Source organism: Ananas comosus, linkage group 2 (assembly GCF_001540865.1).
Source record: "Ananas comosus cultivar F153 linkage group 2, ASM154086v1, whole genome shotgun sequence".
NCBI lineage: Eukaryota > Viridiplantae > Streptophyta > Magnoliopsida > Poales > Bromeliaceae > Ananas > Ananas comosus.
The window spans coordinates 16,204,429-16,219,195 of NC_033622.1; the positions used below are offsets into that span (position 1 = coordinate 16,204,429).

Here is a 14,767-nt window from a genome sequence, read left to right on the forward strand (position 1 = left end):
AAAATAGGACTTGTCAACGCAAGGATTGTCCCTTTCAAAAGACTTGGACAATATACTATGACAAAATATCTTGACCAACTCTATTTTATTCCCATTCCACGCGTCATTGGCAAGGAAGCTTAACAATTACGGAACAGGGAGACCACTAATTCAGGCGAAGACTTTGAGGGCCAATAACACTATCCCCTTTTTCTTCTAAGACTTTTTATTTTTAATGTTGTTCAATTTGTGTATTTATAACAATATTTTGAACAGTATATACTTGGGGAAAAATTGCATGGATCAACTTGGCAAACTTAGATCTTAATTTTTTCCTTCTTCTTGTTGGCATTCGGTTAAATCAAATCGGGTGCGTCCATGATCGAGCTCAATCCGACAGTTACTATATTATCTCATTATATTAAAATTAATCTTGCTTTTAAATTGAAAAACTATTTAGAGATAAATTCTACTCATAGGATAACAATTAATAATTGATTTGGCCTTATCTCTTACGCATCTATTAGAATTTTGAAATTCCTTATAAATATGCGGGCGATCTCATATAAAATAAATAAGAGAACGAAAGAATAAGAAAACCAAGTGAGAAAAATTTAAAAACCACATTTTCTATCAACTTATTACTTATTATTCTAGAGGGTCTTGAACGATGGATTTGCGATCGTGCTTGTTTGTAGTTCGATCCATCGCGAGTTTTGAGCGATAGAAGATTTTCAAGGACAATCCGAAGAGACGTGAATCAACCTTTACGATCCTGACTCGTCGCATTCTAGCGCGAATCACTTTCGTAAAAAGGTACGAACAAATACTTCTGCTGCATTCTACACTTCTTATTCAAATTTATATACTCCCTAAATTTCTAATTATTTTGACTTGAATTATTTTTATATACTGAGTTCAAGTTTCATTAATTGCAATTTGCAGTTCTCAAAATTCACAATTCCATGGCTAGAAAATTCTTTCATTATAGTTAAATTTTATAAAATCAGTATTAAATTATATACATTTTTTTAATTTATTTGATGACACTACTTAAACTAAAAAAAATTAAAAAAATAGAATTGAAAAATAAAAAATAAAAACAATTGAGAGCATATTGTAGAGGGTGTCTCTGTACACTTTCTTCTATAATATGCTTTTTGAAATTTTAATTTTGAAATCTAATTATTTTATATTTTTAATTTTATATAAGAATTGAGGTAGAATACTTTTAGAAGTACCGACCTCTTGGTGCTTCTAAGTTTCTAGCTCTTGGATCCACTCATTGATTACTAATAGCTTTTAGATCAAACACTATTCCAGCTAACACCATCTATCACTATCATCTCAACCCTACATCTCTCCATCCAATGGCTAAAAATTCAAAAGCACTATCCTCTTGGTGCTTTTGAGAGTATTCTAATTCAACTCTCTCTCTTTATATATATATACTAGTTGAATGTACGTACAAATGCACGTAACAATTAATTATTTAATAATTATTTTAAATTAATATGAAATTGTACATCATATTTATTAAAAAAAAATATAATTGTTTAAATAAGTAAATTTATTTATTATAAGCTATTAGAAAATACCTACCAATAAATTTGTCAACAATAATTATAGTGTTTTTTTATTTTATAAAATACTATATATAAGTGTAGATATAGATAACATTAAATATTTTCTGATAAAATTTTACATAATAGTGTAGATATGATATAAATTAAATATTTTTTTGATAAATAGATACTAGTGGTAAGTATAAATATACATAAATATAGATATAACAATTAAAAATTTTGTATATCTAATAAATTTAAAATTTAAATAAATATTTTAACTAAAGTATCAAAATAAACATTAATATGAATAATAAAGTATTATAATAGAATAAGAGATAGATAATATAATATTATTATAACATATATTATATATATGTAGATAGATATACAGGAGATAATTTTTCGGTAGGCAAAATTTGGATAAATATAATTTTTTACTGTTGTGAAAACAAAGAGATTAATAAAATTTGTTTAATTCTTTATTTATTTACGTAAGAAAAAGTAATTAATTTTTTTTTTTTCGCCAAATAAATGGTCTGATCGACAGATCCCGAAATTGAATACATGCTTTATATAATACGATAAAATGTACGTGCAAATACACTTAATAATTTAGAAAAAGTTTATATTTTTAAATTATTTTTATATTTAGGCCATATTTTATATGATTGCCAAATATGTATGCTGAAATAATTTAAATAATAAATCACGCTATTTTAATACGATATTATCTTTAAATGAATAAATAATTAACAGGGAATAATCTTAATGAAAAAATTAGTCTTAAATAATAAAAAATAAAACCATCTGTTAGAATAAAATTTGAAATTAAATAAGAAAAAGAAAATCCGTTATCGTTAAAGAATATATAATTGAAATAAATAGATTAAATCTAAAAAAGATATTAAAAATAAAATGAAAAATACTTTTATAGATTTCACAGCCTGTAAATCTGTTATAGAGAAGCTCTATTTTTGAAATTAAAATAGAAAAATTTATGTTATTAGGATTTCACATGACAGCACTAATCTGTTATAGGAGAACGTTACGTATTGCATTGCTGTTTCTATTTTTATTCTATATTTAAAATTTTCGTAACGGAGAGATGAGGGCGCTAATTTCCCACCGAAAAAATGGTTTGTCGAAAGACCAAATTTGATATAGACGTGCTTTTAATATCAGTGTATAGTATATATAATATATATATTATATATATATATATATTATATATATATATATATATTTAATAGGCTAGGGCTACTATCCTATAATAGGATAGTAGCACTTGTCCTTCAAATTGTTCTTCATGATAGAGATTCTGAATCGATGATCGGAGCTTTGAAGTTGAATCAAGAGATTCGAAATATCTAGAAACTAAATTTCATAAATTCTAAAATTATTTACATGGTGATGAGAGGTCGCAAAAATCGACAATTTTTTGAACTGGCATATTATGATCGTTCTTGTTTAACGTGATGAGTAATCTAAATTATTTGAATTTTTTGATAGAAAATTTTTTATACTATTTAAATAATATTTGATAATTCTGATTATGAATTGAAAAAGTCTAACCTCTATTTTAAGAAGGTTATTCATTTATAACCATTCATTTTTCAACTCTTAAGATGAACTTGATAATAATTTTTAAATATTACAAAATTTGGTTTCTAAACATTTAGATCAATTTCTCTTCTCTCTTTCAATTTGATGGGCGGTTAAGAACTTAGGAGCACAAGGGCTGCTGTGTTTCTAATAGCACAGTAGCCCTACTCTATATATATATATATATATATATATATATAATATATATATATGCAGCGTGTTGCAAGCCGACTAAGCAGTTTATAAAGAGATAATTGATGGAGACGACTTAGCCAAAGATGAATATAATAAAGAGCTATAAAATGAATATTCGGAGTTGCAATATCTTTTTAAAGCGCATTTATCTTGTCAGGTAACTATTGGGTCAAACTTCACATCGCACAAGAAAAGAAGAGGTCCATTTGGATATATATATGTAAGCAAGATATTTGTAAAGTTCGCCCTACAAAGCTTAAAATATATAATAATAAATAAACACCTCTTTGAAGAAGAAGAAGAAGAAGAAGAAGAAGAAGGAAAAATGGCTAGGGCTTTAGCCCTCTTGATTTCCGGCGATGTCGGCGGCGAATCCGTTTCTCAATTCTCCGGGATTCTTCTTATGATATGCATGGTTTTGTTGACGGTCTCCGTCTTGGCCATCGTCGCGTTCAATTGCGGCGTCAAGAAGCCGAAGCCGAAGAATAATGTGTACTACTACGGCGCCGGGAACCCTCCGCCTTACTACGGAGGCGGTCCGACCTACGCAAGTGGCGGCGGCGGCGGCCGTGGTGGCGGTGGCGTCGGTGCAGGCCTGGCGGTCGGAGCTGGCGTAGGCTTGGCCGCCGGTTTGGCCACTGGCCTGGTCGTCGACGCCGCTATCGACAGCGCTCATGGCGGCGGCTGTGGTGGCGGTGGCTGTGGTGGCGGTGGCTGCGGCGGCGGCGGCTGCGGCGGCGGTTGTGGTGGTTAACTATTATAGTTTTCTATGTATTCATTCTTGGTATCTGTTTAAGTAAAGCACATAACCAATCCTTTTTAAATCATTCGAGGATTAATTCTTAATTTGTGCTGTGTGTTAAAACAAACGTTGTGTTGGTATTTTGATTGCTTCTAATGATCTCTTAATTGTACACATTGATTTAAGTTTACTTTTCTGTGCACGTGGACTAAATGATATTTGAAAGCTGACTCTGCACCTACGACGCCACATAGTTATGATAAACTTGGTCGAATGGATAAGCTTTGTGTTAATTTAAGAGTAATTTTTCGAGCCTCATAAATACTTTCTATATATCTATGTGCACCCATGGCCTCGGGAATGGTTTCGAGATAATTCCACCGCACCCCCTGTTTTCTCTCTTGGATCCTCGTTGAAGATCTTTTTCGATATTTTAAAAAAAGGGGGGTGGGGATGGGGAATTTTCGTGAGAGAATTTTCGAAATTTTAAAAAACGGCCGTTTAACGAATAACACGAATTTTATCATCACGATCCAAGAGTAAACTACATGAAATATCCGATTTTTCTAAATATTTGAATAATTAAAGAATAAATTTCCCCAAAAAAAGGGTTTAATCCCTCTTCTCTCTTTCTTATCACAATGCAGTAGCGTGCGAATGGCCTAAAAAATCGGACCACAGTAGGCTTTGGCCCAATTTGGGCCGGATGTGTAGCCCAATTCAGGCCGGCCATGTGGGCCCATCTTCGATAAATTGTGTAACATGATCTCTTTGATTTTTTTTTCCCCCCATTTTGCGATATATTTTGTAATATCCCCTAGAGATGATAATTAAATTTTATCTTTCTCTTTATTCATTAAATTATTCATCTACTTTGTCATCAATTATTCTTTTTAAATTTTACTTGAATTTTATGTGGATGAATTGCCAGATAGATTAAATAGAAAAGAATTTGAATTTGTAAAAGAAAAGTACACACGCTTTTATTTTTTTATATTTTTTCGTTGCCAAGTACAAACCCATATTTAATGGAAAAGAATTTGAATCTGAAAAATAGAAAACAAAAATAAACATAACCAAAGAAGTCTTAGTCAAGAGCTATTTAAATAATAATAATAATAATAATAATAATANTTTCTCTCTCTTAATTAAGTTGGATTTGGCCTTTAATGGTTTCAGATTCCCACCTTCCAGATAATGGTTTGCAGATCCGCCAACCTGTTAGCGCAAACCGGTTTGGTAGTTTTTGGATTCGGGTTTGGGACTTGTTATGATTCGCCCAATACCAGATTACTTTATTGGATTTGATTTCTAAACCCTAAACCCTAAAATCCTATTCTAATCTACTTATGAATTGATTGCCACATCCTTCGTGTCAGAAGTTGAAAATGAACTTATGAACTTCAAAGAGCTTCCTTTTTTTTGTTTTCACACTGGTCTTATTAATTTTTTATTTTAATTTTTTTTTTGAGAGAGAAAGGTAACACGCTATCCGCTTTATTTATTTAGCAGATGAATTTAGCTATAGAGATTGAGACAACCCGGCCTCGAAAAATATTAAAGGCAACCAAAACAAAAAAACCAAATAAAAACTAAAATTAATATTAAAGGCAACCAAAACAAAAAAACCAAATAAAAACTAAAATTAAAAAACTATAGAAAATTGACACTTGTACTCTTCATTTAAAACCAAGACACTAATAAGAGTTGCAAAACTTAGTCCAATCTCTCCCATATTCATCTAATAGTCAAAAGAGGGTCAAATGATTGACTCCTAAAAATAATATTATTTTTTTTTCGCCGTATCATTTACCAACAGATTACGTTGCCCCTTGGTGGTGGTCCCAGCCAGAAGCTCCCAAACACTCCTCACTTCCATCCCAAGCCTAAGGACGTCCCTACTTTCTAGGATGTTGTACATAAAAAATCTGTTGATTACGCATCCAATCAGCAGATGATTAACAGTCTCTAAATCGTTGCCGCACGTCACACATTGTTGATTCTCAGACCAACATCTTTTTAAATATTGGAATAATTAAAAAATAAATTTCCCAAAAAAAAAAAGGTTTAATCCCTCTTCTCTCTTTCTTATCACAATGCAGTAGCGTGCGAATGGGAAAAAAAATCGGACCAGAGTAGGCTTAGGCCCAATTTGGGCCGGATGAGTAGCCCAATTCAAACCGAGACCATGTAAGTTTGGCCGGCCATGTGGGCGCATCTTCGATAAATTGTGTAACATGATCTCTTTGATTTTTTTTTCCCCATTTTGCGATATATTTTGTAATATCCCCTAGAGATGATAATTAAATTTTATCTTTCTCTTTATTCATTAAATTATTCATCTACTTTGTCATCAATTATTCTTTTTAAATTTTACTTGAATTTTATGTGGATGAATTGCCAGATAGATTAAATAGAAAAGAATTTGAATTTGTAAAAGAAAAGTACACACGCTTTTATTTTTTTATATTTTTTCGTTGCCAAGTACAAACCCATATTTAATGGAAAAGAATTTGAATCTGAAAAATAGAAAACAAAAATAAACATAACCAAAGAAGTCTTAGTCAAGAGCTATTTAAATAATAATAATAATAATAATAATAATAATAATAATAGAATCTACAGTTCATCTGCTAAGCAACTTCTCAATATTTGCATAGGCAATTTAAAAAAGTGTACTTTCGCCTTCATTCACCTTAGAAATAGCACTATTCCTATTCTACTACTCTTGTGTACAGCTCAGAACAGCTATAAACNTACCGTCTTTTAGAAGACGGTAAACAGTTAACCGTCTTATATAGGCACCTTGTGCCACGCGGGGAATTGCTGAGAAGGTGGTAGGGTGCGCGGGGAATTGCTGAAAAGGCGGCATGCTACGCCTAGAGAAGACGGTTAACGATTTACCGTCTGAATAAGACGGTTAACCATTTACCGTCTTCAAGAGCTATACTTATAGACGGTGAACGAATCACCGTCTTTATGAGAAATGCTGATCTGGCCGCTGAGGTGGCGAGAGGAATGTTAGTTTCACAAATAAAATTTTCACAGGGTTAGTTTGGCAAATATGAAATTTCACAGGGTTAGTTTCGAAAAAAGTCCCAGTGTACAATTCTCCAAGCTTCCCTGACCAGGTGCCAGATGAAAACAATGAAAACATCTACTTACAAACAAGAGGGAATACTATAAGCCACAACTTTATTTATTTATTTATTTATTTATTCCATGATAGCACCTTGTGTTGAAATTAACTAGGGGGTGAAGGGTGAGTACATGTAGATCGGTACGGTTTGATTTTTGTGCAGCAGTTTTTAAAATTGAACCAAACTGAATTAATTTGTTTTGAGGAAATCAACAAAAAGTGGCTATAAGTATGATTAATTTTATAGTAAAATCTGTAATTAATATGAAAATAGTGGTCAAATTTTCTAATAATTTGACTATTACATCAAGATAATATATATATATTTTTTAAAAAATTATAAGATTAAATATATATTAAATTATTGAAAGTTTGGTTAATTTGAATTTTCCGGTATTCAAATTTCAAGATCAAATTTAATAGAATTTCTTATAATTAGAGCTAGCTAAGATGAAAATAAGCGGATTCGATTCAATAATTCCATTTAAACCAAAGAGTTCTCACCCTATCTATAACTGTGGATTCGCATTTTGATCACATATATGAATCCTAAAATCTAATGCTATGTCATTTTCACATCCATATGTCAAGTAAATTTCTATAACTTTTCGTGGTTACGTGCTTGGAAAAAACATTGGAAAAATCAAGGGAAAATTTCAATTGGCCCCTATATATGTGATTTAACATATTTTAATTTGGCTATTTAAAAGTAATATTTTACTATCTTATATTTTGATTTTCATTTGATTATAATAATCTATTATTAAATAAGATAGTAAAATAATACAATTTACAGCCGATAAGATAGTAAAGTAAAATTTACAATTGAATAGTATACTATATTTTATTATTCTGTAATTTACAATTATTAGTTGTGATTTTTTAATTGTATTACTTTACTATCTTATTGAACCGTAAATTTCTACAATAAAATAAAAATAAAATCACAAAAAAGCAAAATGACACTTTTCAAACTATGAAATAACAAAATAATAATACACTAAACCCTATTGGACAACTCAAAAGTCTTTCCCAAAAAATCAATTTACAACAGGTAATAGTATTAGTCCCCATATATATATATATATATATATATATATATATATATATATATATANGCGTTGCAAGTATCCTTTCATATTTTGACTCACATATTCGCAAGCCTACATATAAGGAACTCACAGTCCTAATACAGGAACCATGAATACATTCACAACATTACGTATTTGCAACCTCAATTAACTAATTGAAGAGAGAAGGAGGGAGAGAGATGGCAAGGATTCTGGGAGCTTTAGGGCATCCTATTTCTATGGTTTATGCCACTCCAGGTGTGTTATTGTTTTGTGCTATTGCAGCATCACTTGCGGTGATAACCATGGCCATTTTCATTTGTGGCGGCGATCATGGATCAAACAAACGTAGGCGGAAACGTTCGCACTATGCATCGGGTGGTGGTGGCGCCGCCGCTGGCAGTGTCGCCGCCGGTGGCGGCTGTGGCGGAGGAGGAGGCGGCGGTGGCGGTGGGGGCTGTGGTGGAGGAGGAGGTGGTGGTGGCGGAGGATGTTGATTGTGTACCTGCGCATATATGGGACCTATGAAAAACCAATAGCAGTTTTCTCTACAATATTATTCTGCTTGTTGAATAATTTTATTCGTGGTTTGGATTTTCTGAAATAGTACAAAATAATGTTTTGATGATCTTGTTTATATATATATATATATATATATATATATTCTTTTCGATTAGGATGATTTGGATTGACCGTGAGTTTATACTGTATGTTTTATTTATATATATATATATTTCTTTAATGAATCGTGCAGAAAAAAAACAGTAATAAGTTCTATATCTTTTCTTTCTGAATTGTTTGATTGTAAGAGAAAGCAAAAAAACAATTTACTATAGATCATCGAAAGCGTTCCCATTTTCAGAATTTCTTATTTAATTTGACTTTTATTATATTTGTCTAGTAAGAAGAGAAACAATAAGAACTCATATATTTTTCTCTTTCTCGATTGTTTTGTTATTAGAGAACTCTAAAAATATATTTTACTATTTATCATTTAAAACATTCTCTCTTATTAAATTTATATTGATACCCTCTATATGACAAAGCGATTTGTAAATAACATTGCACGCTGCTTCAAAATTTAAGCTCTGTATGTGATAGTAGAAGATCAGAGTACCACGTCAGCCATAGGTCAGTCCATAATTTTAGATGCCTATATACGAAATATCGTAATACTTCACAAAAAAAATAGATATATAAGAAAAAAATTATGATAGATTAGAAGTTTTTATGAAAATAAGCGGATTCGATTCAATAATTCCATTTAAACCAAAGAGTTCAGTTCTCACCCTATCTATAACTGCGGATTCGCATTCCAATCACATATATGAATCCTGATATATATGAAACCTAAAATCTCATGCTGTGTCATTTTCACATCCATATGTCAAGTAAAATTTCTATGAGTTTTCGTGGTTACGTGCATGCTTGGGAAAATCACTGGAAAAATCAAGCGAAAATTTCAATTGGCCCCTATGTGATTTAACATATTTTAATTTGGCTATTTTTAAAATAATATTTTACTATCTTGTATTTTGATTTTTATTTTATTATAATAATCTATTATTAAATAAGATAGTAAAATAATATAGTTTACAGCCCATAAAATAGTAAAGTAAAATTTACAGTTGAGTTTTGCCGGCTCGGTTTGTAGGCTCTAACTGCTTCCGTCATGTACGCCTAATTCATTTTGCTTAATGAATGAAGCAGGTAGCTTGCTATCTATTTCTCAAAAAAAAAAAAAAAAATACAGTCGAATAGTATACTATATTTTATTATTATGTGATTTACAATTACTTGTGATTTTATTTGATTTTTTCTTTCTTTCCTTTTTTGGCTCCTGACTCCCTTAAATTTTTCTGTCTCTTTTACTCAATTTTTTCCTCGGAAGCTTCAGCTGCTTCCATTCTGTAAGCTTAGTTTATCTTCCTAATGAATAAAGCGGATAGCTCGCTATCTATTTCTAAAAAAAAAAAATAGTTGTGATTTGTTAATTGTATTACTTTGAACACACTTTTCAAACTATAAATAACAAAATTTGGATAAATTGAAAGTCTTTCCGTCCCAAAAAGTCAACTAACAACAACAGGTAATAGTGTTAGCCACGACATATATATATATATATATTAACTAACTCCGCAATAACGCGTGGCAAGTGTCCTTTCATATTTGGACTCACATATTTGCAAGTCTACATATAAGGAACTCACAGTCCTAATGCAGGAACCATGAATACCTACACAATATTACGTATTTGCAACCTCAATTAACTAATTGAAGAGAGAGGGAGGGAGAGAGATGGCAAGGATTCTGGGAGCTTTAGGGCATCCTATTTCTACGGTTTATGCCACTCCAGGTGTGTTATTGTTTTGTGCTATTGCAGCATCTCTTGCGGTCATAACCGTGGCGGTTTTCATTTGCGGCGACAATCATGGATCAAGTAGGCGGAAAGGGGATGTCGGAGGGGGCGGGGATGGTGGCGGAGGAGGCGGGGATGGTGGCGGAGGAGGAGGAGGAGGAGGTGGCGGTGGCTGTGGTGGCGGCGGCGGCGGCGGCGGATGATGTTGATTGTGTGCGCATGGGACTTATGAAAAACCAATAGCAGTTTTCTGTATATTATATATTCTGCTTGTTGAATAATTTTATTCGTGGTTTGGATTTTCTGAAATAGTACAAAATAATGTTCTGATAATCTTGTTTGAATATTTTCTTTTTTTTTTTTTCCTTTTCGATTAGGATGATTTGAAAAAAAATAAAAACAATAAAAAACATTCTACGCTGCTTCAAAAATTAAGCGCTGTGTGTGACAGTAGAAGATTAGAGTACCACGCAGTATCAGATTAGATCCGGTATCTAAACCANTTTTTTTTTTTTTTTTTTTGAGAGAGATAGATAGCACGCTACCCTCCAATCAAACACTCTACTATTCTAATTCATACATATAATCGGTTCATGACCACAACTCACAAAAATGTAGTGCACATATATAATTCACTGGCAATATAAACGAATTTTACCGACCGTCCCTAAAGCAAATGGCAATGAATTTGATGGTTGGTATTCGAGATCCAAGTTCGAATCCTAGTTGATTCACATTTCTAGCCAAGTTTATTTTTAAATAAAATAAACGAAGCGGGTAGCGTGTTACCTATTTCTCAAAAAAAAAAAAAAAAAAACGAATTTCCTAGCTAATAACTAATTCTTTTTTTTAATAACTAATTTATTAAGACAAACAATTCTGGTAATAATATCAACATCATATATTTCACATTGAGCAATCATGCATTCAAGTTTCCGCGTGTTTCCGTAGCTTAAAAAAAAAAAAGAACCGTGCTTCACGACAAGAGCAATAATGGAAAGAAAAATCAAAGTAACTAGAGGTAATAATAACAACCGCTACTTTTCTGAGGCCAGAATATATCGCGTGCGCGTTGTAACTATGCGTTCATATATATCTTGGACTTGATGTATTCATATTTTGTACTATATATAATTGCAACCTTATCTATAAGGAACTAAAGAACATATTTATTTGATGTATTCATATTTTGGACTATATATAATTGCAACCTTATCTATAAGGAACTAAAGAACGTTCGGTAGTTTCTAAGGAAAAAAATCACACTGAAAATTTGATTATATTAATTATTTAATTAATTTTATGATAAAAATTAAATTAAATTTACAGATAAATACTAAAATCTAAATAAAAAATTGTTGAAGAAAAATGCCAAAATATTTATTCCGGAAGCATGCGTAGCATTGCGAGATTAATCAAAAATATTATCCCAAAGTACGACCAAAATTTCTTCTCATGTGAACACGAACGCAAAAGATCTTTCAACACCCGGAATCTCTCTCTGCCATGTCCATCTCATGAACAGTGAAAAGAATACTATAAATAGTGGTGTAAATAGAACGTTGGAATCAAACCCAATGTTCCACTCCAAGGCAATACAAAATAATAATAAAAGTGATTGAAAATTTTTGAATTTTTTCACCAACATAGTTAACTTGATCGAAGAGAGAGGGAGAGAGATGGCAAGGATCCTGGGAGCTTTAGGGCATCCAATTTCTACAGTTTATGCTACTCCAAGTGTTTTGTTGTTTTGTGCTATTAATTGTAGCATCTTTTGCAATCATAGCCGTGGCGGTTTTCATTTGTGGTGGTCATGGATCAAACGAACGTAAGAGGAGACCTCGGAATGATTCAGCCTTAGTACACGGAGGCAGCAGTGGCGGGGCGGTGGCTGCGGTCGTGCCGGTGGGCGCGGGCACGGGCACGGAGGTGGCAGCTGCGGGCACGGAGGAGGCGGCTGCGGGCACGGAGGAGGCGGCTGCGGCGGTGGTTGTGGCGGCGGAGGCAGTTGCTTGTGTGCATGGGACATGCATGCAGGACCAAAATACGTAGAAATATGTACCTACAGCGTAACCATTTTCTATTTTTCTACTTGTTGAATAAATTTTTGGTTAAGATTTTCTGAAACAGTAGAAAAGTAGTGTTTTAATTTTTTATTTTTTTGGGTCTTAGTTTTATTATAATAATAATTATCTAGTGTGTGTGTGTGTCTATATATATATATATAGAAAAATAAGAAGCCATATACTTCGTTTTTCTTTCTCTTTCTCAATGCTTGACTTGGTTCGCACGATTTAAAATTTAACTTTTTAGAAATTATAACCCTAAACTTGAATTTCAATATTCTAGTATCTTAGAATACCTAGGATTATGCCTTGTTCCACATGTTTGGTTCAAGATGGAAAAATAACTATATTATATTGATAAGTTTGCTGTTAAGTCTATAATATCTTTTTTTTGATTAAACAGTCCTATTTGAGTCTATAATCTAAAATGATATTAATAAAGATGATATTATATATTATTCGATCTATACTAAAATGATGATTAATATCAAACTTAAGTAGAATATTTTATTTCATTAAGATCAATTCTCGTGGAAAAATAAAAAAAACCAAGAGAGGGTGCGTTTTGAATTCCCATTTTTTGGTGGGGTTAGAAGATTTTTTTAAATCCCATATTTTGTTGGATTAGAAGATGAATTTTTCTGCCACGTTAGATTTTTTGACTAACCAAACATAAATCCTAACCCTAATTCCTAGAAATTTAAAAGTATACTTCCAACCAAACATACTCTAATAGATAGTTAGAATTAATTTACCTATAAGATCATTTTGAAGCATTTTGTATATTGAACAAAAATCATTTGACTAACCAAACATGACTAATTCCTAAGAATATTAATTAAAAACTATCGCAAACCAAGCATGCCTTAAGTGATAGTTAGAATCAATTACCTATAAGATTATTTGAACAAAAAATCAAATGATGATCATCTCCACGGTAAAAATGCTATGTAAAATGCATCTACTCTATCATTCACGAAATTGTTGGGGAAAGGCGCCCCAATTATCCCTGACAACACCTTTCTGATTTTTGATATTAAATATTATAAGTTTATTCGCTAAAATAATTAGAATAGGACTAATAATTTATCAAAATAAATTGATCATGTTTTTTCTTGTAATTTTCTTCTATAGTAGCACACCAATGCCCCTCCAATAGTTGGTCTATTGAGTAAGTTATCTAATGTGATAATTTAACGCTAGAAGTAGGATCTAAAAAGAATGAAGCGGATAGCATACTATCTTTTTTCTCAAAAAAAAAAAAATGCTAACAGTAGGATATAAATTTTGCGTCTATCTATCTTTTAATGTAAGTAAGGAGAAAATAAAAAATATCAAAAAATTTTTTTTAAAAAATGGCTAAATTACATAAAATCTCCGTGTCAAAACCTGATTTTTCACTTCCCCCCCTATCATTTAAAAACGGATTAATTACACCATTAGTCCCCAACCTTTGCACTAATTTTTACTTGGGTCCCCAACTTTTTTTTTTTTGCAATTGAGTCCCTAATCTCTTAATTTTATTACAATTATGTTCCAACCGTTAAAAAAACTATTAAAATTAACGGAATCGCCACGTCAGCGCCTATTTGGCATTCTTTTGCATTTTAATTTAGGTCCCTAAACTTTGCACATTTTCCACTTTAGTCCCTAAAATTCAAAATTCAAAATTTTAAATTTAAATTCAAAAATAATATTAAAATTAAAATTTTAAACTAACGAGAAATTAGAATTTTGAATTTGAATTTAAAGCTGAATTTAAATTTTGAATTGAAATTCAAATTTTAAATTTAAATTTTTAATTGAATCTAAATTTTGAATTCAAACTTAAAATTTTGATTTTGATATTTCAATTTACATTTAAAATGAAAGTTTTGAAACCGAAATTTAAATTTAAAATCTGAATTTAAATTTAAAATCATAGGTAAAAATTTGATATTAAATTTTAAATTTGAATTTAAGATTTGATTTCATTAAATTTGAATTTAAACTTCGAATTCAAATTCACATTTTGAATTTAAAATTTCAAATCGAAGTTTGAAATTAA

At 31.3% G+C, this 14,767-nt stretch overlaps 1 protein-coding gene across 1 annotated transcript; it reads left to right on the forward strand.

The window, feature by feature from the left end:
- On the forward strand, positions 3,670-4,098 carry LOC109728205 (acanthoscurrin-1-like). The gene has a single exon (XM_020258570.1). It carries the CDS (start codon positions 3,670-3,672, stop codon positions 4,096-4,098), a length of 429 nt encoding a protein of 142 aa, XP_020114159.1.